The sequence below is a fragment of the Oryzias latipes genome, chromosome 11 (genome assembly GCF_002234675.1).
Source record: "Oryzias latipes chromosome 11, ASM223467v1".
NCBI lineage: Eukaryota > Metazoa > Chordata > Actinopteri > Beloniformes > Adrianichthyidae > Oryzias > Oryzias latipes.
In genome coordinates this window covers 11,414,918-11,442,048 of record NC_019869.2, presented here as the reverse complement: position 1 = coordinate 11,442,048, position 27,131 = coordinate 11,414,918, and the positions used below count along the sequence as shown (strand labels likewise).

General features: G+C 39.5%; 1 protein-coding gene across 1 annotated transcript; it reads left to right on the top strand.

Moving 5' to 3' along the window:
* The first annotated feature begins 180 nt into the window (after positions 1–180).
* On the top strand, positions 181–25,792 carry LOC101163014 (3-hydroxyisobutyrate dehydrogenase, mitochondrial). The gene is made up of 8 exons (XM_004073864.3): positions 181–315; positions 1,769–1,929; positions 2,062–2,171; positions 2,279–2,400; positions 18,504–18,637; positions 19,176–19,252; positions 23,011–23,167; positions 24,636–25,792. Exons 1-8 carry the CDS (start codon positions 246–248, stop codon positions 24,792–24,794), a joined length of 990 nt encoding a protein of 329 aa, XP_004073912.1. The 5' UTR covers positions 181–245; the 3' UTR covers positions 24,795–25,792.
* The last annotated feature ends 1,339 nt before the right edge of the window (positions 25,793–27,131 follow it).

Below are 27,131 nucleotides of genomic sequence, written 5' to 3'. Positions count from 1 at the left end.
TTTAAAAAAATGTCTGTCTTTTAGACGTCCTTAATTTAAACTGTAAAAAGTAACAGCTTAAGAAGGGAAGGTTATGGGGCACTTCAACGCAAAAGCCAAAGGATGTCCCGCCCCTACTTGCTTCCTATTGGCTTTTCAAACTAATGTCCAGCTGTGATTGGCCGAAAGCGCCGTTAATCATGAAAGCCGAGTGGGGCTTTCCTGGTTGACAGCTGTCACAGTACTGAGGTCAAGAGGAGAGAACCATGGCTGCGTTGTTTAGAGGGTCTCGAAATATATGGCTAAGGTGGAATAAGCATGCTGAATTTAGTTTTGGTAACGTATTTATGTCTGTCTATTCCGTGTTCCCTCGTTGCGTCCCCTCCTACCGCTTGCTAGTGACTTATAAGTGCAAGCGGGAGTTTTGCATAGTTGTTAGCTAGGTTGTTAGCCCTGACGGTCTGAAAATACCTGGCTGTTCCCTCTGGGAAGACTCAGTGTTCCTGTAGTCATTCTGCATAAGGATAAAAAAAACTAACAAAAAAAACAGCGACTCCAGCAGCAGTAGCTTTTCGCTTGTTTTTCTTCATGTAAACCTCTTCCTGAATTTAATTTTTTTTAAATCTTTTTTATGCTTCCAGCAGTTGGAAATTGACTTTTTTATATTACGACTTTTGACCAGTCACTGCATTTTTGTCACAAAAAGATCATAAAAGTCTACTTGTAGCTACTGGGTTAATGCTCAAATTTGTTTAACTTGAATAAACCAGACTTAAACAATGTAAAAAAACAAAACAACTATGGTACTTTGAAACTTTTTCCATAATGCACACATACCCTACTAAAAGCCCCACATGACTATATGTGGTTTGATAAATCACGATTTAAAAAAATAGTTGTCAAAAAATAGATATAATTCCTATCAGTCAAATCTTTTTTATAAATATAATACTTAATATGACAATTTCTCTTTCATTTGAAGACAATAACATATTTGGAATTACTGAGAGTTTGTCAGACATCTTTTTTCGGTTCATTTTTCTGCAGTGTATTATTTTATGCCTCTTTCATAAAACCAGCCATCAGAAAAGTTAAATAGGGATTTGTTTGTTAAATTTACCATAAACCAGTCACTACAGATCTATTGTTAAAAAAAGGCTGCAACTCAGACATAAACATGATGACAGATAACAGGAAAAAAATATTTAGATGTAAAGCTAAAAATCTTGCATTCAATCAAGTTTATTTGATCATGACCTTTTTTGATAAATGACATTTAATCACAAATCTGGCAAGATAGTAATTGATGATGAAAAGCAGGGTTTTTGTGTTTCTAACATGTTCCTGGAGGACATGAGCGCAGGAGAGCATGTAAACAGAGAGCTCTCAGTAATGGGGAGGATAAAGGGGGGCGGGGTTGCTCACATTCTTCTCACAACTCAGTGGTGAATTTTTAATGAACTATCTGAAGTGCAGAATTATATCCTAGGAAATGACGCAGGTTTTTTTATTTTAGCTAAAAATGGCATAATCATAATTAAAAATCACTGGGACACTTTGAAAATGGATCAAAAAATGTTTGGGCTGGGTCTTAAGCAATTCATGAAAATGGTACATATTACATGAAGTTATGTAGCAGTATTGGTTCAGGCATAGTTGAGAGTAAATCACATCCACGCCAAGCTTTTAGTTTCTTTAGCTTAATCCAATTGTTTCTGTAGACATGCTTCCATTCTAGTTTCCAGTGTCTGATGACTCTTAATCTGACTGTTTTGCTTCTCTCCATTAGTGTCACTGCGATCAATGGCCTCAAAGACACCAGTGGGGTTTATAGGCTTGGGAAACATGGGCAGCCCCATGGCCACAAACCTGCTAAAGAACGGCTATCCTGTAATTGCCACCGATGTCTTCCCAGAATCTTGTAAAGAGCTGCAGGACATCGGTGCACAGGTACGCTGCTGCCCGGAAATTTAATATCTGCCCGCATTTTCCCCTTTAGTAACAGCTACATGTCTTCTTTAAAACGTATTACAGTTTTTGGAACCTTAAGAGTTAGATTTCATTGGGTTTGTGAATTTTCAGGTTGTGGACTCACCTGCAGATGTGGCAGACAGAGCAGATCGCATCATCACAATGCTGCCATCTAGTCCTAATGTCATAGAAGTCTACACAGGCCCGAATGGCATTCTGAAGTAAGGCAGTTACTTTCTGTTGTCACCATGAGATGGGCCTGTTTTACATTCTTGCAGCTTCTTTCATTAGAAAGCAAACCAATGTTTTCCTATCCGATTTTATCCAGGAAAGTAAAGAAGGGGACACTGTTGATCGACTCCTCCACCATTGATCCTGCTGTATCTAGAGAAATGGCCAAAGCTGCAGAGAAGATGGGTGCTGTTTTTATGGATGCTCCAGTCTCTGGAGGTAAGCAAACAGATATTTGGTACCTATGAAAATAGAACTTCACTTTTAAAGAAGTTCACTTTACTGTTGGTTGTATTTCCGTGTCAATTTGGGATGTAAAATGTTACTAAAAATGTAAACAATTGTTTACTGTTTAAACACCCTCCAACAGCTGCAATTTAAGAGCTTTTAAATTGAAAAAGTATTAAGAATTTTCAATGATGCATTCATTTGAATGAGAAGGTGTGTCCAAACCTTTGGTCTGTACTTTAGACAGAAAATTTAAAAACTGTTCAGTAGTTTAATCTTATCAAAAAAATTCAGCCAGGGGTGAGGTTTTATTGTAAATCTGCATTCAATCTAAATGGTATTTATTTTTATATTTTTCAGTCACAGATTCTGCAAATTTTGCACTTAAAAGCTAAGCTTGGTCTGTAATGTTCTGCATAGAAAAACTTTAACTGTGAAAGACTGAATGTAAACAGAGAACCCAGGGAATCACATTGTATGGTTTTTAGATAATTTCTTTGGATAAAGAAAGTATTTGTTTAATAACTAAAGTTCGCCTTAATAATTTGTAATGTAACCCTGGTTTCAGAGTCAGAGGTCAAATGTTTGTTTTAGATCTTCACCAGATATGTTACACATTGTTGCTGCTATTTTAGTCCATTCTTCCATGTAGATCTCCTCAACAGCTGTGATTTTTTTTTTTTTTTTTGGGGCTGTTGCTGGAAAACACAGACTTTCAACTCTCTCCATTGATTCTTTATTGCACATGTGTCAAACTCGAAGCCCGCGGGCCAAATGTGGCCCGCCATGTCATTTTATGTGGCTCGCGAGAGCATCAAAGTTTTTCATTTCCTAAAACAAAAATTGGTGTGTCTTTATTCATATCTAGGTGGAATTGGACTTGAAATATTGCATTGGGCAACTATACATTAGGACTTGAACACTGTCCATATAACCTAACCTGACAGAATTAAATTTAAAAGGATTTATGCTAGACTAACAAGCAAACATAATAATAACAATAATTGATACTGTATTTATCCCACGATGGGGAAATTCTTCTCCGCATTTTGACCCCCTGGGGGGTGACAGCTGGCTTGGTAGAGACCTGCTCTACTGCCGTTTTCTGTGCAACTGTAATTGTCACTTTAAAAAGTTAGAATAAATAATGAGTAATTTAACATTAAGGAGTAGTTACATTTATTTTTTTCATTACATTTAGTTACATGTATAAATTATATCTGGCCCTTTGAGGACAACCACTATGCTGATGTGGCCCTCGGTGAAAATGTGTTTAGATCCCTGCTCTATTGGATTGAGCTCCACAGACTGGATAAACCACTCCAGAACCTTGAAATGCTGTTTATGTGGCCACTCTTTTGTTGGGAGGATTCCTGGAAGATTCAGGCACGTTTCATCCTCAATGTTGCCACTGATGGAAGGAAGGTTTTGCCCCAGATCTCACCAAATATGACCCCATCTGTCCTCTCCATAATACGGGTCTGTCGTCCTGTCCCCTTTGCAGAAAAACAGCTCCAAAGTATGATGTTTCCACCCCCATGCTTCGCAGTGGGTATGGGGTTCCATGGTGTGCAGATGCAGCTCAGCTTTTTCTCTCTTTCAAACACGCCGAGAGGCGTTTATACCCAAGAGTTCCATTTAGGTTTCATCTGACCACATGACATTCTCTGGATCATCCAGATGGTCTCAGCAGAACTTCAGATGGTTCTGGACACGTGCTGCTATATAAGCAGACCTTTGGAGCCCTGCAGGATTTGAATCCATGGTGTTACTATAGTAATATTTGTTATTGTGGTCCCAGCTCTCTACTGGCTATTGACCAGTCCCCCTGTTCTGGGCTGTTTCCTATCATTCTCAAGATCATCAGGTGAGATCTTTCATGGAGCTCCAAGTGGAGAAAGAATGTCAGTGATCCTGTATTTCTTCCATTTTTTAATAACAGCTCCAACAGTTAGCCTCTTCTCATCAAGCTGTTTGTTTATTGTGGATTGGATCATTCACGTCTTGTTCAAGTCTACAGTCTTGTCCCTGGTGTCCTTTGACAGCTCTTTGGTCTTGGTTATGGTGGAGAGTAGGAATGCACAATATGAGGAAAACTCAGAATATTAGTGATCAATATTGCGATGACAATATAACTTGCAGTACATGACCAAATAGCAAATCAATCAAATACATCATTTCCATTTCACTGCAACAGTTCCAAAAGGAGTCAACGTAACTTAAATTATACTCGAAATGCCCCTCGTCTATATAGGAGGCGAGCATCTAACATGAAAGGGCTCAGTCCGATTGGTCAACAACGTGAAGGCGTCCATTTAATTGGTCAAATGCATAAAAGGATTTATTTGATTTGTTAAATACTTCAAGCTGCCAGAACAGTGTTTTAGCACATTTAAGGAAACCATTTATTTTAATTTTCACCATCTTTTGCGATACGCGTATTGCACAGCTTGATATCGCGATAACGATAAATTTGCTATTTATTGTGCAGGCCTCGTGGAGAGGTTGCAGTCTGACTGTTGAAGGTGTGGACAGATGTCTTTATGCAGACAACCAGTTCAAACAGGCGACATTACAGACAACAAGTGGAAATAGATTCCCTTTTTAAAGAAGTAACACGTCTGTGACAGACAGAATTCTTGTTTGTTAGCAGAAAATAAATACTTATTTTTTACACCACGACACAAATAAATTGTTTTAAAATCCCTAAAATGGGATTTCCTGGAATCTTTTTTTTACATTCTGTCTCCCAGTTGAAATGTATCTATGATGAATGTTGCAGACCAAACTCTTTTTTTTTTTTTTTAGGTGAAAAAGCTTGCAGAATCTGTGACTGACAACCGGCTACTAAAGCTGCAAAATGTTTAAAAAAAGCGCATTTTGTTTTCTCACTTAAGGTTTTTTTGTCCACATTATAAATAAGTACTTGTGTGTGCTGTCCCGCACGCCATCTTTTAGGGTTAGGGTTTACAATAAGTAAATTACAAACATTGTCTTATTTAGCGGCTGGATGGCTAAGTTGGCTGGGTGTAGGCATGTGGGAAACCAGGGTTTGCTTCCCAGGGATGCAATGAGCTTAATCCAGTGTGATTCCTTAGGCAAAACCCTTCACGCCACTGCCTAATACTATGCAGCCACAATGGGGGCCAAATCCACATCTCTCTGTGCCGGTCTTCAGCCCGGATAAAAAAAAATACAGGATTGTGTCAAATAGGGCATCCGGTATAAAAATCTCTGCCCATCCACATGTGCAAATCAAACATGACTCAAATAAAAGCTGACTTGCTGTGGCCACCCCCGAAGAGAAAGATTAACAACAACAAGCATTTTCGTATTTAAAATGTTTTATTTTTTTATTTTCGCTTTGACACTTTATGTCAGGATGACAACTAAAACACTAAAAGATTTTTCTAACTTTTGCCACCTCTGGGTCAAAAGAAAAACAGACTGCCAACACATTGAAAATTAGCCAGATTTAAACAAAATAAAAATTGAAAACAAAGATTCTTCTCTCACTTTTACCAATGTCAAACTTTTATTTTTGTGACCCTTTTTAAACTGGACTTATAAAAAAAGTCTGAATAATTTTTTAATGAATTTTTAAAAACTGGATGGTTCTTATTAGCTATTTTTGCCAAATTGAGATGCAATGACAAATATGAAAAAAATCAGCTTTACAGTTAGTCTCAAATGTTGGAACTATAAGCATAAAATGTTTCTTCTAAAGGTCCTTTTTATTTCTTAAGTGTTCTCTAATCAGATGTAAAGAACTTGTTGAAGGAGCTAAGCCTACAACTCAGCTACTGAGATTGTTTTGACCCAGGTGAGGTTGACGCGCATCTGTTTGCTCCTCCAGTCATTAAATGTCCACTCCCATTTTGTATGGCGATACATTGACATTTATTTGCTGTCGTTTTACATACATATACTTGCATTCGACATTGTCCAGCCTGCGTTCTTACACTCGTGCGGTACTGCGGTCAAAACCCTTTGCCCTTCCGGGCCAAAACACCTGACAAACACTGTGACATCTTCCCTTACATACAGAATCTGCCTACTGGCAGTAAGGGGTACTACAATCACATTCATGGCTCCTACACACCGGCCCCTAATTGTTGATGACAACTGACACAATAATTCATACCTTAAGCAGAATGGAGCCATAAAGTGCCATGATAAACAAATTACATCACAACCAGTTTACACCCCATGAACCAAACAAAGTTTTGTGACTGGCCTTTCAATTATATTGGACTTTGTCTGCATTTCACAGAGCGCACTAGTCCTCGTTTGTCGGGAAAAACTTCTAGAACTTTTCCAAGAGGCCATGATCCACGTGGAGTTGAAAAGTCCATGATCACTACGATATCTCCTGGAGTTAAACTCCTTTTTCTTTCGTTCCACTTTTGTCTTTCTTGAAGCAACGGTAAGTACTCTTGCGTCCATCTCTTCCAGAACAGGTCTTCAATGTACTGTACTTGTCTCCAACGCCTCTTGACGTACAGATCATGTTTTTCAAACAAGCCTGGTGGCAAAGCTGGTTTTCCTTTCAAGAGAAGAATGTGGTTTGGAGTGAGAGGTTCCAGATCATTTACATCATCCGAGAGCTTAGTAATAGGACGGTCATTCAGAATGGCCTCTACTTCACAGAACACTGTATGAAGTCCATCGTCATCCAGCCTTTGTTGATGTAGAACAGAAGTGAGAACTCTCCTCACCAGGCGAATCATGCTTTCCCACACACCCCCATGGTGTGAAGCTGCTGGTGGGTTAAAATTCCAATGGATTCCAACTTGAGCCATGGATCCTTGAATCCTGTCCTGATTCAACCCTTTGAGAGCCTCTTTCAGTTCTCTGTTTGCTCTGATGAAGTTGGTTCCATTATCTGAAGTCAGATGTTCAACCTGTCCTCTTCTGCTGATGAAACGACGTATGGCATTGATGCACACGTCTGTATCCAATGAGACTGCTACTTCCAGATGTACTGCCCTGCTTGCCATACAGGTGAATATAAGGTGAAGGAAGAAGTGAACTGAAACTTTGCTAAAAAGTTTCTTTATTATAATCAGCCTAACTATGGCATGTCAGGCCTATGACCCTTCAGCTTTGGAGCCAAACTGCCTTTTTCTCTTTAGTATTTCCAAACTATTGGACTTTGGGGTTGGTGGTTGGACATGCGTTATAATTACAGAGCGGGCCAGCCAGTAGGTGCCCTCATGAGCTTTCTATTGCTGCTTTTGCCCAGAGGTCTCAAAGGCAAGGTTAAGGTTTTAAATCCTCATTATGTCGCGGCAGTCTACTTATGATGGCTTCTTGACAGAGCACAGGATCACCAGTCGTTCTTAATGGGCTGAGCCCGCGGTGGAGAATCTCTTGTCAGGGCTTTTCATGTTGATGGAGCCGTAATGGCGGGTATCCCATGTTAGTGCCTTTCATGTCAGATAAAGAGCCATAAAGAAGAGAGAAGCTGCCCTCACATGGAAAGCAGGAGACAAGAGGAGGGAGATAAGACATGAAGGAGATACATGGCAGTAAAACTGTCCATCTCCTTTGCTCTCTCTGTCCTTCTGTTTTTCATCCACCCTCCCACATACGGTTCTCCTGGATCAAGTTTGCAGTTCAGGCTTTCTGTGCCCTGATTCTCCTGCTTATCAAACCGCTTTCTCAGATCATACAGTAGTTTTATTGTCACTTTTTTATTGCTATGTCTTTGATTCATGCTCAAGACAGGCTGTACTTCCTGAGCCTTCCACACAAACACAGACTGAAACCATTTCTGTATGTTTACCAGCTGGCGTCTGCAGAATAGACTGACTGCAGCTCAGGAGATCAGAGCCCTAAGTGTGTTTCTCTCCCCTCATACATACACTGTTTACATACTGCAGACAGTGCCGGGCTTGTGTGTGCAGTCCTCTGTGAAGGTTCTTCCTCTGCTGTCTATTAGCTAAGCCTCTTTTACTGGGCTGAGATGACCAATGATTTACCTGCCTTGTCCAGTCACCACAGGAACTCTGCTTTCATTAGTGCACTCATCTGAAGTTGCTTAAAGTATACCCGTTTTGGTATTGAAACATTCTCATGTCCAAATTCAATCTGATGCAGTTTGAGTTGAAGACATACAAAAAATCAAGATGATATTGCTCTTGTGAAAATAAGCGTTTTTATTTTTTCCCCCAACTAAAATATTTATTCTGCCTTAGGAAAGTGTAGAAACATGTCGCCCTGATAACCCTTCAAAGATGGTTCATGTGTGATTTTAAAAAAATAAGTAAAAAAAGTAGCTCTGCACCCCCTGCATGCCCCCCCCCCCCCCCCCCCCATAATTCCTGATTTCGGGAAATGAGGATTCCTGCTTTGCGCTGACCAGGAGATGGCACCCTATTCAAACAGGGCACTATCATAATTCTGTGGTTTGTGTGCATGAATGTGTTAAACATTAGAATGGCCTCGGCTCTTAATATCTGCAAAGTTATTGCTGTTAGTCCTAAAAAATAAGAAAAAGAAGTACAAAAGGGAAAGGGAAAGTGAAAGCTTAAAGCGTACACTGCAAAAACAAGCCCCTTAGAAATAAGTCCAAACTGCTTACCCCATTGGTAGATTTTATTTTAAAAAAGCAATATCAGCCAATGAGGTAAGAAAAAAAACAATTGTCTGAATTCTTATTTTAGGAAAAACATTCTAATCACTAAGAAATCTTTTCTCAAAGTATTTTGCTCTTGAAAAACATACTTGATATTATTATTTTTCTTGCAAGACAGAAAGTAACAATGTATCATGAAAACAAAGGTCTTTTCACTAGCTTGAGTTTCTGTTTTTTTTCCGTCTTCTGTGTGAATGTCTTCATGTGTTTTGTGACATTTGGTCAGTTCAGGGCTTCAGAAGGCCTCGTACAATCAAAACTGGCCGGGAAAAAGGCACGCCGCAATCTTTAATCTTTTGAACTCATGCCGTCATGATCTGTTCCTTCTCTTGATGCTAATTTGGTTTTCTTAATAAAAGAAATTGCCTCGTGTAAGGTGGTGTGTTTTACACGAATGGGGCTACATGTTGTGTGCGTCAATGGGTTTGGCAGGCAACCCTGGAATCTGAATTACAAAGTCTTAATCTTTTTCATAAAAGGCTTAATCAAAGGGGATAGAAAACCTCATTCCTAGTGTCAATGGGTACTAGAGATGACGCAGTTCTTGGTTTAAAACCGAACTAGATGTTTCACAATTATACTGAATCGTGGGAAAAGTCAATCGTTGCTTCACTACGTTTGGTTATTTCTATGTTGAGTGTTTCAAACACGTATTGTGACAAATTTCAGAAGTATGTGTTATTTTTTGTTTTCTGACATTGTACCAGGTATAAACCAACTGAAAGGTTTTTCTTTCTTTTTACTTGCTCATTAGCAAATAAAAAATAGTTATTTATTTTTTTTGTTTTGTAATTCACAAATCATTAAGCTAACAAACCTAAACAAAAACGTGACCCACAAATGGAGGTTTGAACCAAATCGAGGGGAAAATGAATTGTTGCATTTCTACTGGGTACCTTTCTTCCTGTCTGACCAGCAGCATGGCTTTAGGGGGGTGCACACACATTCATTTACAGTTGTTCTTGAGCACCCCAACACAATCGGTGGTTCTGGCTAAAACTGAGGTTCTTCAGCTCACACATGCTTCCACCAATGTCTGGTGTCATTAAGAGTCCGCATCCAAAGCGGACCCACAACAAAATGCGCTCTGACGTCACACCCTCGGGGGAGGGGGTTGGCACAGCAAGGGCAAAAATTGGAGGCCTGGATAACGAGTGGCGGTGTCGTTAGCAGTAATTACCCAGAATGCCTGTTTTTGTGTCTGTGCCCATGGTGGGCTGTCGCATTGCTAACGCACGGTGGCTTTAAAAAGGCCCTAAAACCTTTCATTGTGTTATTCCCAGAGCTGGGAAAGGCGACCGTCTGTCCAAATGAAAGCTAGAGAGGCTCGAGCCGCTGTGGGAGCCCAAGCACTCGCACTAATCTTGCTTGTTTGTGAGCTGTTATCGTACTTAGCTAAGTACCTATTTAGACTGAGTCTTAGTACCCTGCCAGTCATATTCCAACCACATCAAGTCGGCTTCGGTTTTGCAGTGTGTCATTTTCTGACAGTTTGAACGTCATTGTGGGGCCTGTAGGAGCTTGTTCAATCTAAGGCTGGCACCAGAGCATTTGTCAGTGAACGCTGTTGCTCTGCCGAGTGATTAGGACATTTGTGCCAACAACATCTGGGCTTCGTTTAATTAAAAACAAGCACAGTCTACCACTGTTACCTAATCTGAGTTTTGTAAAAAGAAAAAAGAAAAAAAAAAGATGGTTAAAATATAAATGAAGTAAAATTATGCTAAGTATATGCTTAAATAATTTAGAAAAATGTCTATTAGATCACTTATTGTTTGTTTCAGATTTCATCAAGTAATTTCCTTCTTTTTTATAGCCTTGGGCAGTAGAATGTATGTATTTTTATGACACTTGAAAAGAAACAAGAAAGAGAGATTCTAAGTGAATTTAAAATATAATTGTTTCCAACTGTGACTATAATACCTATTGACTTTAATTATTGTTTAAACAAAAGATATTTAAAGTGCAGTTGTGTTTTCTAAATTTACATTTTGTATATTCCTCTTTTTTTCTTAAAGATCCACTCGGATAAGAATTATGTTGTTGGTGTTTTTAAAATGCTCTTGTGGCATTTTTCTGATACTAAGGGACCTATAAAAAGAAAATTAAGCTTAAAACTGTATCTTTGAGTATTTATTTAATCCAATTGTTGTGAAGCCGGTGTAGACAAAATGGGCGGGCCAGAAGCTCCCTTCTCTGCTCCATTGTGATACATCCACTTGTAGACTAATAGATCCATGTACTACTTTGTTTTCTTCGTCCAAGCTGGCATCAGGATCAAAACTGCACGACTGTCTAGCTCCAATATTGCTCGCCATTTTTTTACACAGATAATGTTACGTTGGGGCTGTGAGGGGCTGTAAGCTAGTGGGAGGGCGTCTAAACAGATTTGTGACGGTTTTGTTGCTTTGTGTCCGCGGTCCCACTCACAACTTGGAGGCAAATATCTGCTAAACTAGTGCCGCGCTTCAGAAAATAGCCCATGAAATGAAGGGATTGTGTTTAAAAAAATGCTTTACTTTTTCACATTTTTATGCAATCTTTTTGTTCAACCCATGGAATAAAAGCTGAAAGTCTGCACTTCAATGGCATCTGAGTTGTTTTATTTAAAATTCACTGTAGTGATGTACAGAAACTAAATTAGAAAGCATGTGTCTCTGTCCTGTGTATATATATAATATAATATTTGTATATACATATACATAGATATACAGATATATATATGTGTATATCTATGTATATGTATGTGTATATATATGTATATATGTGTGTGTGTATGTACTGTGTAACGTCAAACCTTTCTTTACTTGTATTACTGTGTTAAATGAGATTAACACTAATCTCTCTAGTTTAAAAGGGAGATAATGCAGTGGTTATCAGATTAGTGAATAAGTAACTTTGTTTGTTTACTGTCTACTGTTATTCTTATCTAACTGTGATTGGAAGGATTATTTCTAATATTTTAAAGATCTATCACTGATTTTGGTATGTGCATCACTCTTACACTTTTAGTGGTGTTACTTTTAGTAGAGTCATTCAATGTGGATCATATCCTCCTGACTACCAAAGGAAAAAAAACGTTGTCTAGTCTTTTTATTTTTAAATCCCCTCAAAAAACTACAATTCCCAGAACCCCCCCCCCCCACACACACACACACACACGCACATTGCTATCATTGAAGAGTTCCAAATGTGCTCTCAAGATTCCAAAAGGAATTAATGCAGTAGTATGCATTGGTTAAGAGATATTCAGGTTTAGAAATGTTTGCTACAAAGGGCAAATCTGTATTGCTGGTAGTCAGGATCACATTGAGAATTATTAGCAAGGTTTCAAAAGACGAATGACTGTGATGCATGTACCAGAATCTCTTTTTGAATGTTTCTCTAAGCACAAACGCTGAAGCTGCTGGACTTGATGCTGGCTAATCCTGTCTGATAGTCTAACGATTTAAAAAGCTAAGCCTACATGCTGATTAGCTGAGTAAAACACTGAGCTAAAGGATGCCGTCAGACAGGCAGGGGGTGGTACTGTCGCAGTCTTTTGTGGCCGGTCGGTACAAGAGGGCATCAGTTGTCTTAAAACAAGATTAGCATAACAAGCCTTTCACTGACGGGCTTGGGTGACAGAGAAATGAGGGGGGGGGGGCTTTATACCAATGTAAGATGGCCAGAAAGGGTGATGTCGAGAAGGCAGTCATGTAGGGGGTTTGCCTCGGCTCCAGATGGAGGTGGACCCACGGCAGCTGGGGGGCTGGTTCTTACAACTCTGCCCTTATGTCACCTGCTGTGTGCAGATAAACAGTCAGCTGGTGTATGAGTCATGCTAAAAATGCCCGTCTATCAAAAATGCTCCACACCGGATCTCCTTCCCCCGAATGTGAGCTGTCAGCATTAAAGTGTGGCCTTGTGAGCCAGTCTAATTGGTGGAGATTATTAACTTGCTGTGGATGAGTCTCACTGGACCCAGGAAAGGATTGATTGTGGCTTTCTCCAGCACATGTCCTTCTCAATGACCCGCCGCTCGACTTTTGGAACAGAGAACTTACTGATGTTGATAATATTAGTGATGATGATGAGAGCTGACCTGATAGTCAATAGAGACATCAGAAACCGTTTCAGTCGGGGAAACCTTTATCTATAATTTATTCTGAACTGAGTTAGCCCCTTTTTTATTTTTTTCTTTAATCCATAAAACTCAAATTTCTTCTGTGGCCTACTCCCTGGAGGTTCTCATGGAGTATTTATGTGCTGAAGTTGGTTCTCATGGCTCTGTGCTCGTAAAACGCAGCCGATAAAGAGTCTGTTTTTAACACAAAGGAAAAACATTAGTAAACTTGGCAAAGAAGGTATTGGAGGCGCAGATTTCTGATGCTGATGTATTTTAGCGATTTTGGTTAAAACACACGATCCTCCCATTTCACTTATTTACTCCATCCGTGGCGCTTTTTTATGGGAACTGCTTGTCGTTTTAACTTGTTTGAGAAACAGATCTGCTCTAAAGTGTAATTACAATGGTGGGCACCGTGATACTATGTTGTTAGCCTGTAAACATCCTGTCCTCACAGTTTCTCAGTCGACTACATTTGATTTGAAACTGTTTCTCCGTGAGGTTGTCTTCATTATAAAACAGACCAAATCAGTTTTATTTTGCTTACACATATGAAACAGCTTAATGTGATTTTTTTTTTCTTTCTTTTTTTAATTAATGTACATTCAAATCTTTGCTGGCATTCTTCCACATTATCATCTGAGGAAGCTCTGTGCTTCATGGAGCTTTAATGACAGGTGTTTTGTTCACTAGTTTTTCCAAATTTTGTGTTGACAGAGACAACTGCGTCATTCCCTGCACATGTGTATTTGTAGTTCGCGTAGCCTTGTATCAACAAATGTAGTTTAATTTAAACCTGTCGCTAATAAAAAAAAAAAAAATGGCTCCTGGTTTACACGCGGCTCGTAACTTTGAAGCAGCCTCTGAAGCACCAACTGATGTCTTGTTGGCGGCCAGCTCTCTATGTGCACCTGTCTGTCACACACACACACACACACACACACACACACACACACACACACACACACACACACACACACACACACATTAACTCGCCACTTAAGAGGGAGCTAGACTTTCAAAGGTTATATAGCTGTCATGAAATCCTTTAGTTGAATCCTCTGTATATAGTGAAAGACGTGCTAATGAACTTGGTGTTCACTATAAACAAACCAAACCAAAGTTGTTCCTCTGGTGTTCCTTTGCCTTTGAGCCATTGGTTACTCTTATGTTTGTGGATTCGGCTCTCGCTGAGGCCTGCTGTTGAGCACATGCTCCGAAGCACCGCTTCCAATGCCACTAAGTTGCTAAATAAATACAAATGAATTCTGTGGAGCTTGCAGCCAATTGTACAAAGACACCATTGCAAATGCACCCATTTGATAACAAAAAGCTTTCTTTGTGTGGTGGTTTTCTAATCTTAAATTTCCACCCCAATAATCTTTTGAACTATATTAGGTGTTCCCAGTGGTCTTTTGATTATGATTATGCCTTTTGTAGCCAAAATTAGAACATAACTTTAAGACGTATTTTCTGCAGAGCGGCAGTGGTTCATTCGAATTTTACCTCTGAGTTGTAGGCGACACCGTTGGCATGAAGTAAGACCACCCCCTTTCCCCTCACCCATCTGTTTACGTGTTCTTCCATTAGCTTACAGCCCCTCACACCCCCAACCTAACAACAAAAATGGTGAGCAATATTTGAGCCGCACAGTTTTGAGGCAGATTCAAACTCAGAACAGGAAATCAAAGACGAGCAAGGATCTAGTTGTCTACAAGTGGATGCAGCACAATGGAGTGGAGCTTGTAGCTTGTGCCCACCCAGCATATTTTTTGTACCACACATATGGTCTTTTTCAAAGAACATCTTTTTGTCTGTTCCTGATTCACAACAATTTGATGAAAAATACTCAGAAATGCAACTTTGAGCTTCATTTTCTTTATATATGTCTTCCATAATGAGAAAAATGCCACAAGAACATGTTAAAAAAACAACAACACACAAAACGGGATTTTCTTCTGAGTGGCTCTTAAATGAAACGTTTCATCAAAAGAGCTCCTTTCATTCACGGGGCCTTCCTGGTTTTAACAGGTTTTCATTGAAAAGACTCAGTGTTTAGAATTTGTTCCAAATATTTGGAATTAGAGGACCGAATTTAGTGAACAAAACGTTTTTTTTTTCATTAATTTGATCAAGAAGGAGGAGGTTCTCCCCCTAATTGAGCCATTGTCATTAACTGATGGGATTGTGCAGTTAATTCGGTTGCCTTGTCGTCACAATATTGTCATTTTTCAAGTTTTTCTGCAGCAGGTAAAACTTTTACTTGTTGATGTTTTCTTAATGTTGTCATCTTTCCTTTACTTTTTCCTGTAGATCTCTCCCTTGTATCCTTTTTTGCAACAACCCCCAACCACACACACCCGCACATGCTCTGTGTCTCTCCCCCCTAGGGGGCGTTGTGTAGTTGTGCAGAGCTAACGATCCAGGACTGTCACTCCCGCTGGGATGGATGAGCAGGCATAACCGGCTCTCAGAAAGCCTCATTATAGAATTCCACTTAAATCCGTCTCTGACAGGATCGGCCCGAGAAAGGGGCTCCCCTCCCTCTCAAATACGGCGTGGTGAAGGTGCAGAAATCCGAATGACAACACCTGCGAATTACAAATGCACTTCAGTTCACGAGCAACCGAGGTGATACTCCCAAGACCCCCCCCCCCCCCCACACACACACACACACACTTGTCATTATGCTAATAATGTCTTATTCTTTCATCTCCAAAGATCTTCCATCATGCTGATGTCACTCCTTATAGAAATCCACTACAGATCATAAGAGCTTATTATGGGTGATTAGTTAATTTGAGGGAGGGACCCGAGAAGCAGAGGGAGGAAGATAGTTTTCCTTCCTAGCTTTCTCTCCTACACTCCCTCTTTAGCAAGATATATTGATCAGCACGTCCACTTTGTTATCAATAATCTCCTCTTTATTCCTCTGCAAGTGGTTTTCTCCACTAATGAACCTGCACAAGTGTCGCGCTACACTGCCAGATAAAATCTTTTAGAATTTGTGCATTTTCTAGAAATGAAGTATTAAATTTAACATATTTTTTTAAGGGGGGGGGGGTTAAACTGGGGAGACTGAAACCGTATGTGAATGAATAGAAAAAATGATTGGATAAACTTTACGGGAACCATATGTTTTCCTGATTGGTGTGTGTGGCGTCCGGATGCTGAATGCACGCCTGCTTTGGTCCATAATCAGCGGCTGCAGCTTGGGGTTCAGGCTTCATTGTGTGGCTCCTATGACCTTCTGACAGCTCATCACTGACAAAAACACACAGATACATGCTATGGCATCATCATATAATTGGCAACAGCACAGACAATTACAGAGGGGGAAGGGTAAAGATGTATATTTATGTTTGTGGGCTTTAAAACTGCACAACAAATCTGGCCGTGGGCTCTTTTGTTTTTGCTAACTCCCTTTTAATTATTAACAGAGACATTATTAGGTTTTCATTAGTTACTGGGTTGTTCTTTAACCTTGATGGTACCCTAAAGACATCTGTATTTTTTCTCTATTTTATTAATATAATTCAACTGAATGACAGATTTGAAATACTGAATCAGAAAAATCACCAAAAAAAGAGTTGGGGCTAAAATGAACTTTTCTAAGCAATATGTTTTTAAAAAGAAAAATGACATAAGATACATTTAAAGGGCCTGTATCATTCAAAATAAACTTTTTTGAGCTTTTAAGTGTTTAAGTGGTATTTTGCTCCATTCACACATCTCTGAGTAATCCTCTAAAAACCAGCCTTCTAAGAAGCAGCCCCTCCCACTCCACAAAAAAGAACGGGTTCTCACATTGTGACGTAGATAGTGAGGAACAGCCCCTTCCAGGAAGAGTCTGTGCTCCCAGCACCGCCCTCAGGCTAACGCACACACCCACACACTTTCTCGGCGGAGCTAAAATCACTTTTCTCTTATATGCCCAATATGCACATCCATCTTTGCAAAAGTACGTCATGAAATGGGCGGAGCGAAAGCCGATGCTTCAGAGATTGAGTCGTCCTACGTCCAGGTAGGAAAAGGAGCTGTGAAAATGACTCGAAATTCATAAAACATTTATTCCTTAGTGTGGAAAAAAGTAATACATTATTATTTACTTTAAAGTAAATGTAAATGTGGATGTTAAATTAAAAAAATACAAAAAAGGTTGTTAAATTACCAAAACATTTCTCCTAAATTACAAGAGTTATTACCATCTAATGATGATTTTGTCCTCAAAGACATTGTTTTCTGGAGCCTCTGCCTCAACTGACATAATTAAAAAGGGAAAATTAATTGAAAAGTGTTTGGATTCTTAATTGCAGAGACTTTGGTTTTTTTTTCTGCCCATAGCAGCAGTGACATTTAGTTGAATTGTCATCTTTTTACCCATTACATCTACCTACACAGAGCTGTTTCCTAATACTGGCCTTTAAACTATAACGTTTTGTGAAAAAATTGCATATCTTCCTTATCAAGTCTTAGAACACATTTCTTTTCTTTATAAAGCCCTAAATGTAGGTCTATATGTAAGGTATTTAAGGTCAAATTTGGGGATACAAAGCAGCCAGGGGCTACTGCTCTGATGCCCTTGATTAGTTTGATAGCAAACGTCTATAAAAGAAAACGTCTCTATTGATCTGACGCATTCAGGAGTTTGCTTACACAATGCCAAAAGTAAAAGAGCCACTTAGCTGTATGTTGTAGGTTCAAATCCAATTACAAAGCGTTTAGGAGATAGGCATGTTGCATAAGAGGCTCAGACTTGGCCTTATTCAACCACCTATTTAAAAGGTTCTTTCTGCATGAAGGACTCTATGGAAAGTGTGTCCACAGGAGGGATGGGGGTGTTGTGTCCCTCCCACAACATGGCACGCTTTTTAAGCCATCAGGCATGGGGAGGGATGCCTAATTGAACATGATAAAGTGTAAAGTTAATTACCCCTCACGCCTGTCACTGATACCCCGTGAGGGAGGCTGGCCTGAGGGCACAGCTGTTTGTGTGTGTGTACATGAAGGAGCGGGGGGACGAGACAAAAGGCGAAGGTTCCCACGAGGGTTGTGCGGTGGATGATGGCGACAATCGGCTTTTAAAGATACGTCTGTCCCTTTGGAGCACCACTACTTAACGCGTCGAGCCCAACACCAGTGTCACACACACACATGGCCTTTGTAGACGAGAGGGAATCTCTCAATTGCTCAACACCCGATGGTGTCTTTTTTTTAAGCAAATCTCATTTTTGATTTTAAGATGCGTTCTGTTCAGTTTCTCGTATAAAATAAAAATCTGTGTTGTGAGTGAAAAAAGTTCTTGGACTTTGCAGATATAAATACGTGTGCTTGTGTCGTCTTTAGGTGTTGGTGCTGCAAGCTTGGCCAAACTAACCTTTATGGTCGGAGGATTGGAGGAAGAATACGAAGCAGCCCAGGAGCTGCTTACCTGCATGGGAGCCAATGTTGTCTACTGTGGACAGGTTGGCACTGGACAGGTACATCTATATATCTAAATACCTAAGACATCAGGTGATGCATCATTTACCTACTCTAGGTTCTGACTTGTGGTATTTATAGAACAAATTTTGCTTTTAGACATACCTTTTGTGCATATTTGTATTAATCTGGCCTTGTTTCTGCCTTTTTTTTAGTTTGAGACTAATGTTGAATGTTCTTTAGAAAATATTCAAACATTTCTATCTCTTTAAATAATTAACAAGATTATCAACACAAGAATAACCTCTTCTTCAAAGCTCTGATTTGCATGTTTTTATTGCATTTATATTAGAAAAAACTTATATTATATAAAATAAAAATATATATAATATACAAGTAAATAAATTAAACACGTCTTTGTCTTAAATTGGTCTTTCTGAGTTTTTTAATGTTTTTAGACCTAAAGTCCTTAGGTCTAGAAAATCTACACTAGAATGCTCTTGTTTTTTAACTGAGCTAAACGTCAAGACCTAATGGTTGTGGCTGGTAAACATTACTCTGTACATGTAAAATTCTTTTTTACGTCTGTGTCTTAAGGCAGCTAAGATCTGCAACAACATGCTGCTTGCAATTGGGATGATTGGAACTGCAGAAACGATGAACCTTGGCATCAGGTACACGAAGCAACTGCTTTTTAAATCACAGAAAATGAAAGTAAAACTCTCCAACTCTTATATTTTATCACGGTTGGGTTTTTTTATGTCATACACTGTAAGTTTTGAAAATGCACAATTTAGCCATACAGTAATGCAATAAAAGGCCTTTAAAATAAAGTTCTCACGATACAAGAATTATTATTTACTTGTTTAATGAAAGTTTGAGATGTGTTTGTGTTAGGTGTCTCAATGTGTGTTGGTGGCTTACAGAAGTGCAAAGAGGTCACCCTGTTCTGATTCAGAGCTGCCTCCTTTGGATCAAGATTGATGAGTGGGTGGAGCCACACAGCCTGATTTACATCTGCTGATTTAGCTCTCACTAGAGTGTTCTCTCACCCCTGCAACCCAAAACCATCTTTAATTCCCACTAGAAACAGTCTCAGTCCAACCTAGGCCCTTTCCTTTTTGGCTTAGCATGATGGGAAATGAAGTTCTAGTAGTTTAACTAGTTAAGTTTATATTTGTAAGAATCTTCCTGAGTATTGAAACGTGAAAAGGCCCTTCATGATCGATTTCAGTTTCGTCAGAGGTTACACTGATTTGGGAGCTTGAGTCAAAACATTGCACAATATACATAAAATGAGCAAAAACTTGTATTTTTATTTATTTATGCGTAATCAGTAATCAGATGTTTTTAATCCCATCACTTTTGCGTTATGATGTGTTTTTTTATTCCGTTGTGAAATTGGAAGTGCATCCAGTTTTTAAGCGTGCTGGTTTAAATGAATTGCTTTTTGCAGAGTGCAGCTGTATAAGTGCAACTAATTTATTTTTGCTGAGACAGAGGAAGAAAATTGGCACGAGCAGTCGCATATAAATCCCCTCACTAGGCCTGTGAAATATGGAGGCATTAGGCGAGCAGCACAGATTTACACATTGTCACAAGCTCTTTGAAGCGAGAGTAAATGCACTCACACACACATGCCCATTTACTCGAAATAAAACGAGCAGCTTTTCCTCACACAGCACACTTACAATGCCCACGCACAATACAAAACTGTTCCCATCTTAAATTTAAGGTGTGTTTGATTTTTAAAAGACTTGCCACATGATGCTTTGTCATGCATGTGTTTTGTTGATGAGTCTTCTTGTGTGTGTATGTGTTTGCGTGCGCCCTCTTTTTTACCCCCCTCAACTTGCTGCAAAATCTCTGTAGCTTTCTTAGACGGCTTGACAAAGTCTGCCACCATTTAGAAGGAACCATATTTCTCCCATGCTGCATTGCAGCTCAGCTTGTTATGCAAAGTGGACACTCTCGTAGATGCATCTGTGCAGGCAGACCAGTTCAGCACAAAAAAAACAACCCAAAACACAGGAACTCACAGCCAATTTAAAGGAAAACCCCATTTACATGTTGTCATGCTGGACTTGTCCTGATGGAGATGTTTGCGTGCACATGCGTGTCCCTCACCAGCCGTGCTTCACAAACACTGATGCACACGCAATTGTGTTCATAGAGCTAATTTGTTGATCTCAGATGGAGACTCTGGCCGTCTCCAACAGACTGTGACGCTCTCTTAATGCAAAGAATGGCTCTGAATGTCAATTATAAGCACACACACACTCCCAACCTTTTATGCAGCCATTGTCTTTTTTGCATGTTTTGCTTTGCCCCCCCCATATGTTAACTTTACATACAATACAGTTACTTATTTTTCACGTTTCTTTCCTTTGTGCCTGTACAATGTTTATGTCTAGTTAACCATTGACTTAAAAAAAAACAAAAAAAAACTGCAGTGTAAAGGGCAGAGGATGTGGGGTAAAGAATAGAAGAGTAAGGACTCTGTAGCCTGATTTACATTGCAAATCTGTGCATTTTCACCATTTCATGCATACAGACATTGATCCTGAAGATGAATCGATATATTTGCTCCTTTGTTCATTTCATGCACAAGTCGACAGTCAAGTCGCACTTTAAACAAGGCAGTTTCCACACAAATAAACATTTTCCCTGCACTCCTCACAGCCTAAATGACTTGTGAGCATATGTTGTGATGAAGATTAAACATGGGCGTTAAATGCGCCGGTTGCCTCTATAAATCCGACAGTAAAGCTTGTGTGTCTGTTTGAGTGCTCGTTAGCTCTTTAATGAAATAATAAATGAGGAACCAGTTGGGCTTCCTCTCTTGTGGCGTCAAATGAAGATGAGAAACTAATCATGATGAAACAGACATGTGGTATCAGTGCTGCAAATAAACTCCACCTGCTAAAGTTGGCCTCTCGCAACCACCCTTCTTTCCATCCTTCTTTCCATCTGCAGAGTCACCTCTCCGTCATTTGTTTGGATCTGCAGGAGCTTTGAACATCAACGGACTTTGTTCCAGCACTCATGTCTGTTAATTCATGTCCATCTTGTCAAAGCATGACATGTCCTGTTCTCCACGCAAATTACTGCAGGCGAGGAACGGCTTCACTCTGTTAGCAGTTTACAGCTGAGTGCGTGTGAACATGTGTGTGCGCGCGTGATGAGATCAGGAGGGGGAACTTCATTGATTTATCGTTAACGGTGGACAACAGCTCCCCGTCAGCGTCTCCGGTTGCTCTAACAAACGATCTGCCCGCTCTGACGCGCTTTATTGTTGCTCAGCCTGTAACCTTTTCAGCTGCTGACCCAGAACGCAGGGAGGGGCCGCCTCCTTATGGCGCATAAGTGTGGAGAGCTGGGTGGGAGGAGGATGGAGCGATGCTGCAATGTCAAACATATGTCCCAAAGAGCCGTCAGACATGAAGGTGTCAGTGTGGACGATGGTAGAGGAAGATTGGAAGAAAAGCAGGACATTGAAGACTACCATTTTAGAACCTTACAGGCAAAGTTAATGATGCTGCATTTCCCAAAAAATTACATCTAAAATAACAAGATGAAGGGAATTTAAAATGAGCTGTAATCCCTATTCTTAATTAGCTGGTAGACAGCTAATAAAACAGTGGTAGTAATGGCAGAATGAAAGCCAGGTGGACGATGGGAGGGAGGATTGCTGGCTTTAAGGAGCTATCATGGTTTTATCGTCATATTGAGAGCAGAATAGAGTTACAGGCCTGTAAGTAACAATAAAGTAGAGCAGCCAGGACTTGATGTGGTCAGCTTTACAGTGGCCTTTAAAGTGTTAATGTACAAAAGCTGCACTGCACTGGTTGGCGCTGGTTTTCAGTCATGGCTTCCTTTGCTTTGTGCTCCCTCTCATCACAGCACAGAGTGATCCTCTTGCATATGATAAGAGTTTGCTAGACACCAGAGCTAAGATGTGACAGTGAAGTTTATGGCTCCTCTGTGCAGCTCAACCACTTCTCCTCCTCCACTTTCTTGGAAGAGGGATGATGAAGGACAGTTAAAGGGATGAACATCAATACTGCATTAGCCAGCATTACAAAGCCTTTCGTCATTATGGCTGAAAAATGGTCACCGCCATGCTTAGGGTTCAATGGGGGTCAGTGGAATCATCAGGACCCAGACACCCATCTTTTACTGCTTTGTGTTTTTTCTTAAGGTACCAAACAAATTATTAAACCTTCTACTTGGTCCGCCATTACCTCTGTTTACATTTAGTTTATTTGAGTCTTTTTTTTTTTTAATCAGTGACAAAATTACTTCACTTTTGACTAATTTTGCCCTCAGAGAAGTGGCTAGCAATTACAAACACAAAGAAAACATGCTTTCATCAGTCAAATCATCAAAGCTCTAAAACTAATTAATGTTTGCTTTGACTTCTTTGGTTCAGACTTGGTCTCGACCCTAAGCTGCTGACAAAGATCCTCAACATGTCGTCAGGTCGATGCTGGTCCAGTGACAAATACAATCCGGTTCCAGGCGTGATGGAGGGAGTCCCCTCCTCCAACAACTACCAAGGGGGCTTTGGAACCACATTAATGGCCAAGGTAGACCAGCTACCCTCTCCTTTGTTTTGTTTTTGTTTTTAAAGCTAGTTTGTTTGGTCACATGTAATTAAATTATAAACTTTCATTTATCCCCCCGCCTTATCCAGGGAATAGACAGTTGGTAGAGTTACATTAGCTGTGTTTTGAATAAAAAACAAGGATTTTTGTGTTACCCTAAGGTTATTGAAAATGTGAGATGTGTGTTGATGTCAAATGTACAACTAAAATCTAAAAAAAAGGAATTACATTTTTGGACAAGTGTGGACAACTTAATATCTATTTTCTGGTTTAAGTTTTTAAAATTTAAACGGCACCTTAAAATGACCTCAGTCAAAAAAGGCACAGTACATTAAAAGTTCTACAAAACAATGAAAACAACAGCTAAAAGGTTAAAACAGTTAAAGCAAAAAAGGTCAAATAAGTGGCATTAAAAAGGTAAAAACGGCAAATAAAAGCAAAGCAAAACAGTAAAACACATGAGCTCAGCAGAGTCTAACCCACTGTATCAGACTGTTTCAGACCTCAGCAGCTCCTTCAGTGGCAGACTGCTGCACCCACGATGCAAAAAGGAACGCTACTGCAGGTCCTTCATCCCAGCTGCCATCAGGCTGTTCAACCTCAGCCTAAGCAAATAGTTTTTATAGTTTTAGTTTTAGTTTTTTATTCCACTGTACAAAAAATGTAAATACAGATGACTCTATATTCCTGCACATCTCTTTCCCTGTTTATTTTTTCAGAACACTGTTATTTTTGTAAATATTCTTTCTAAAATGTATATTTTGTTAATTACTGTCTGTACATACTTGTGCCAAACTCCATGCTACTGTGACAAGGAAATTTCCCATTTGTGGGATTAATAAACAAATCTAATCTAATCTAATCATGTGTCAAAGGCCTGGTGATAAAAATGAGTTTTAAAAAGTCTTTTTATAATTAGACAGTAAAGATGCCTGGGGAATGCTCAGTGATAACGCGTTCTACAGCTTCGGTGCACAGACTGAAAACACTTATTTTTCTCTGAGCTTCCTCCTGGACCTTGGTATCTCAGGTCTGATCAGCTAACCTGAGGCACGTGGTGGGGGTGGAAGGACAGAGAGGTACGGTGGTGCATGATTATTTAAGGATTTAAAAACAAATACAAGAATTTTAAAATAAACATTATAAAAAAAAACTCTCACTAAGCCTAGCTTTCCTTGTAGCTAGGGATTCTAGGCAGTGCTTTTGACTTTTCTATTGTTGCCCTTTCCTGAATAAAGACCGTTTCTATTAACTTGATCTATTATTCCTGCATCAAATCTATATTTAACAGGGTTTTTTTTTAAATAATAAAACCCCAACATGAACAACAGATTTTTTCAAGATATCCTCTGATCTCAAATGCTTTAAAAATGAGATTTATTTCAGTTGTTGAGATATCTTCTTTTCTAACTAATGTTCTTCTTTCTCTTCACTCACATGCTTCTAAAAGGATCTTGGTTTGGCCCAAAACACTGCCACCAACACAAAGACTCCCATCCCTCTGGGGTCCCTGGCCCACCAGATCTACAGAGTCATGTCCTCTCGAGGCTACGCTAACAAGGATTTTTCCTCCATCTTCCAGTTCCTGCGTGAGGAGGAAGGACAGTGAATGGAGAGGAGGGAACATCTGAACATACTGTTGTCGTCCACAAATACACATGTGAACCACACACCCCAGTGTCCCTTATCCCGCAATGCTCAGGAGAGACTAAGATGTTGCCCTCAGGCGCAGATTTTCAGTCTAATTAACATACTGTATGTTGACACGTGGTCCCTTGTCGTGTTACCTGAATCATATTTTCTATTCATGAACCCCTCCATTATTTAGAGGGAAAAATGCTAAAACTGACCTTAGATCAGTAACAATGGAAACGACACATTTCCCGTCTTTCCCAAAATACAAAGTGAGGCTTCTCAGGTTTACATGTTCCGTGATGAATATATAATAAGATTGTTCTTGTGATATATTTTTCAAGATTTGTCTGTTACCCTTTCTGTTAAAAACATGGGCAAAGAGGATCAAATTGGAAAATAGAGAGTTTAATTGATATTTTTATGAAATCCCATGGTCGCATCCATATGCACCACTTCCAAAATTTCACACCATTGACACTCGAGCATTACTGTTTTCATCTGTTTGTCCTGGGCAAGATTGTTATTAGACACTTGCATCTCAGGGGACATAAATTCATTATTTTCTCTAAAATCAATGACACTAATGTTACAGCACAGTATATAGACTGTTTCCGCTCTTTTGAACTTTAATAAATGTCTCGGGTTACGTTTAGTTCAGCATCCATCGCAGTGCGATATGCTTTGCCACTTTAATACTGTTACAGAACCTACTTTGTTCTTCTATTTACATCTGCTTATTGAGCCATATGAGTGTTATTTTTTGACAAGGTTGTCTACATTTTGTACTATTGCCACAAAAACTACCAAAACATCAGCACTGTCTTTAAAGCTCTTTCTGTACGCAGTCAGTGTTCCACCTTTAAGCGTGAGTAAGGATGGCTTCTTCTTTGCTCTGAACTGTAACTGTACATAATTTATTTTTCATAATGTTGTGTAGCATTAAAGAGGAATTCCAAGCGCCTGTTACTTTGATGTTTTTGTAAAGTTCGTGGTTTTTGTCAGAACACGTTCAAAAATGAATGCATCTAATGGAACTCATTCATCCAGTAATACCTTTTTCATTTCCAGAATCCAGGGCAGTAAATACAGCGCGTTTCAAATTCTTATGCAAATTATATTTTTCTATGATTCTTCTAAATACTCAATGCATATGACAGTCAGCATAATTTTCAAGTCACTAACTATTACAGAATATATTGAATGTTATTGAACAAACCTCCCAAAGATAACAGTTGTTGTTCACCTCTTCGATTATCCAGTTAGGATTCATCACAGCAATTCAGCTTTCACTGATTTGCACAGGTAATTTGGCCGAGAGTTTTTACGACCGAACTTCCCTGACGACCCACACTGGATTTTTTTTTTTTAACTCATTGCGCGCCCTGGGACGCAACCCGAGGTTTCCTGCTTAACAGTCCAACACCCAGCCACATTACTATGGACAACAGTTCCACAACATAAAAAAATGGTCATTTGTTGAATTTGCTGCATTAGGAGGTCATATTCACTGAAATCAAAAGCTATTCCAATCAAAAATATTTTGACAGGTCAAATTACGTTTTAACACAAGACCCTTTATTTTACAAGTCTTGCATCCATTGAACTTTTGAGTTTTTGGAGAGTTTTTCTGCCTGAGTTCCTTTGCAGGATGTCAGAAAAGCATCCCAGAGCTGCTGTTTGGATGTGAACACCTCCCACCCAAGATATTTTGCTTGATGATGCTTCAAAGGTTCTCAATAGGGTTAAGGTCAGGGGAGGATGTGGGCCACACCACCAGTCACTCCTTTTATGTCCATGGCAGCTAATTGCTTTTCCATTGACTGAAAATGCGCAGATTGCATTTGCAACAATAAATTTGTCTAATGGAAACGACAATTTTAAAAACACAAATTTATCAGAAAAAAGTTTTTACGCTTGGAGAAGGTGGTTTGTGAGGCGTTTCGAAATTGAAATATTTTGCAAAACTGCAATGGAAACACTTTTTAAAAATGAAATGAGTCAAGTAACTAACAACTGGATGGCAGTGCGCTTCTTGTAGGAAGTGGCACCCTTGAGCACTGCACAGCGCGCACCTTCACACATCATCAAAGTTGAGCAAGTGGAAATCTGTCCAAAACACAAGGCCTTCCGTTGAAAAGTTGAGCGTGACATGGGAAATTATTGGATCCACAGATCCCCTGTAAAATCACCAACAACGATTTCGCAAAATTGCTTCGTATAAGGAGCTGCTCCATGGCCTCAATAAGATGCCTACATCTCCTTTGTTAGAGGAGGATGAGCGCTAGTGCCGTGGCAGAAATTTGAATGTATC

Coding starts and splice junctions, on each gene's coding strand:
- LOC101163014 (XM_004073864.3), top strand. CDS start 246: ATGGCTGCGTTGTTTAGAGGGTCTCGAAATATATGGCTAAGGTGGAAT. Junction 1,930..2,061: donor TGCAGGACATCGGTGCACAG/GTACGCTGCTGC, acceptor GTGAATTTTCAG/GTTGTGGACTCACCTGCAGA. Junction 2,172..2,278: donor GGCCCGAATGGCATTCTGAA/GTAAGGCAGTTA, acceptor GATTTTATCCAG/GAAAGTAAAGAAGGGGACAC.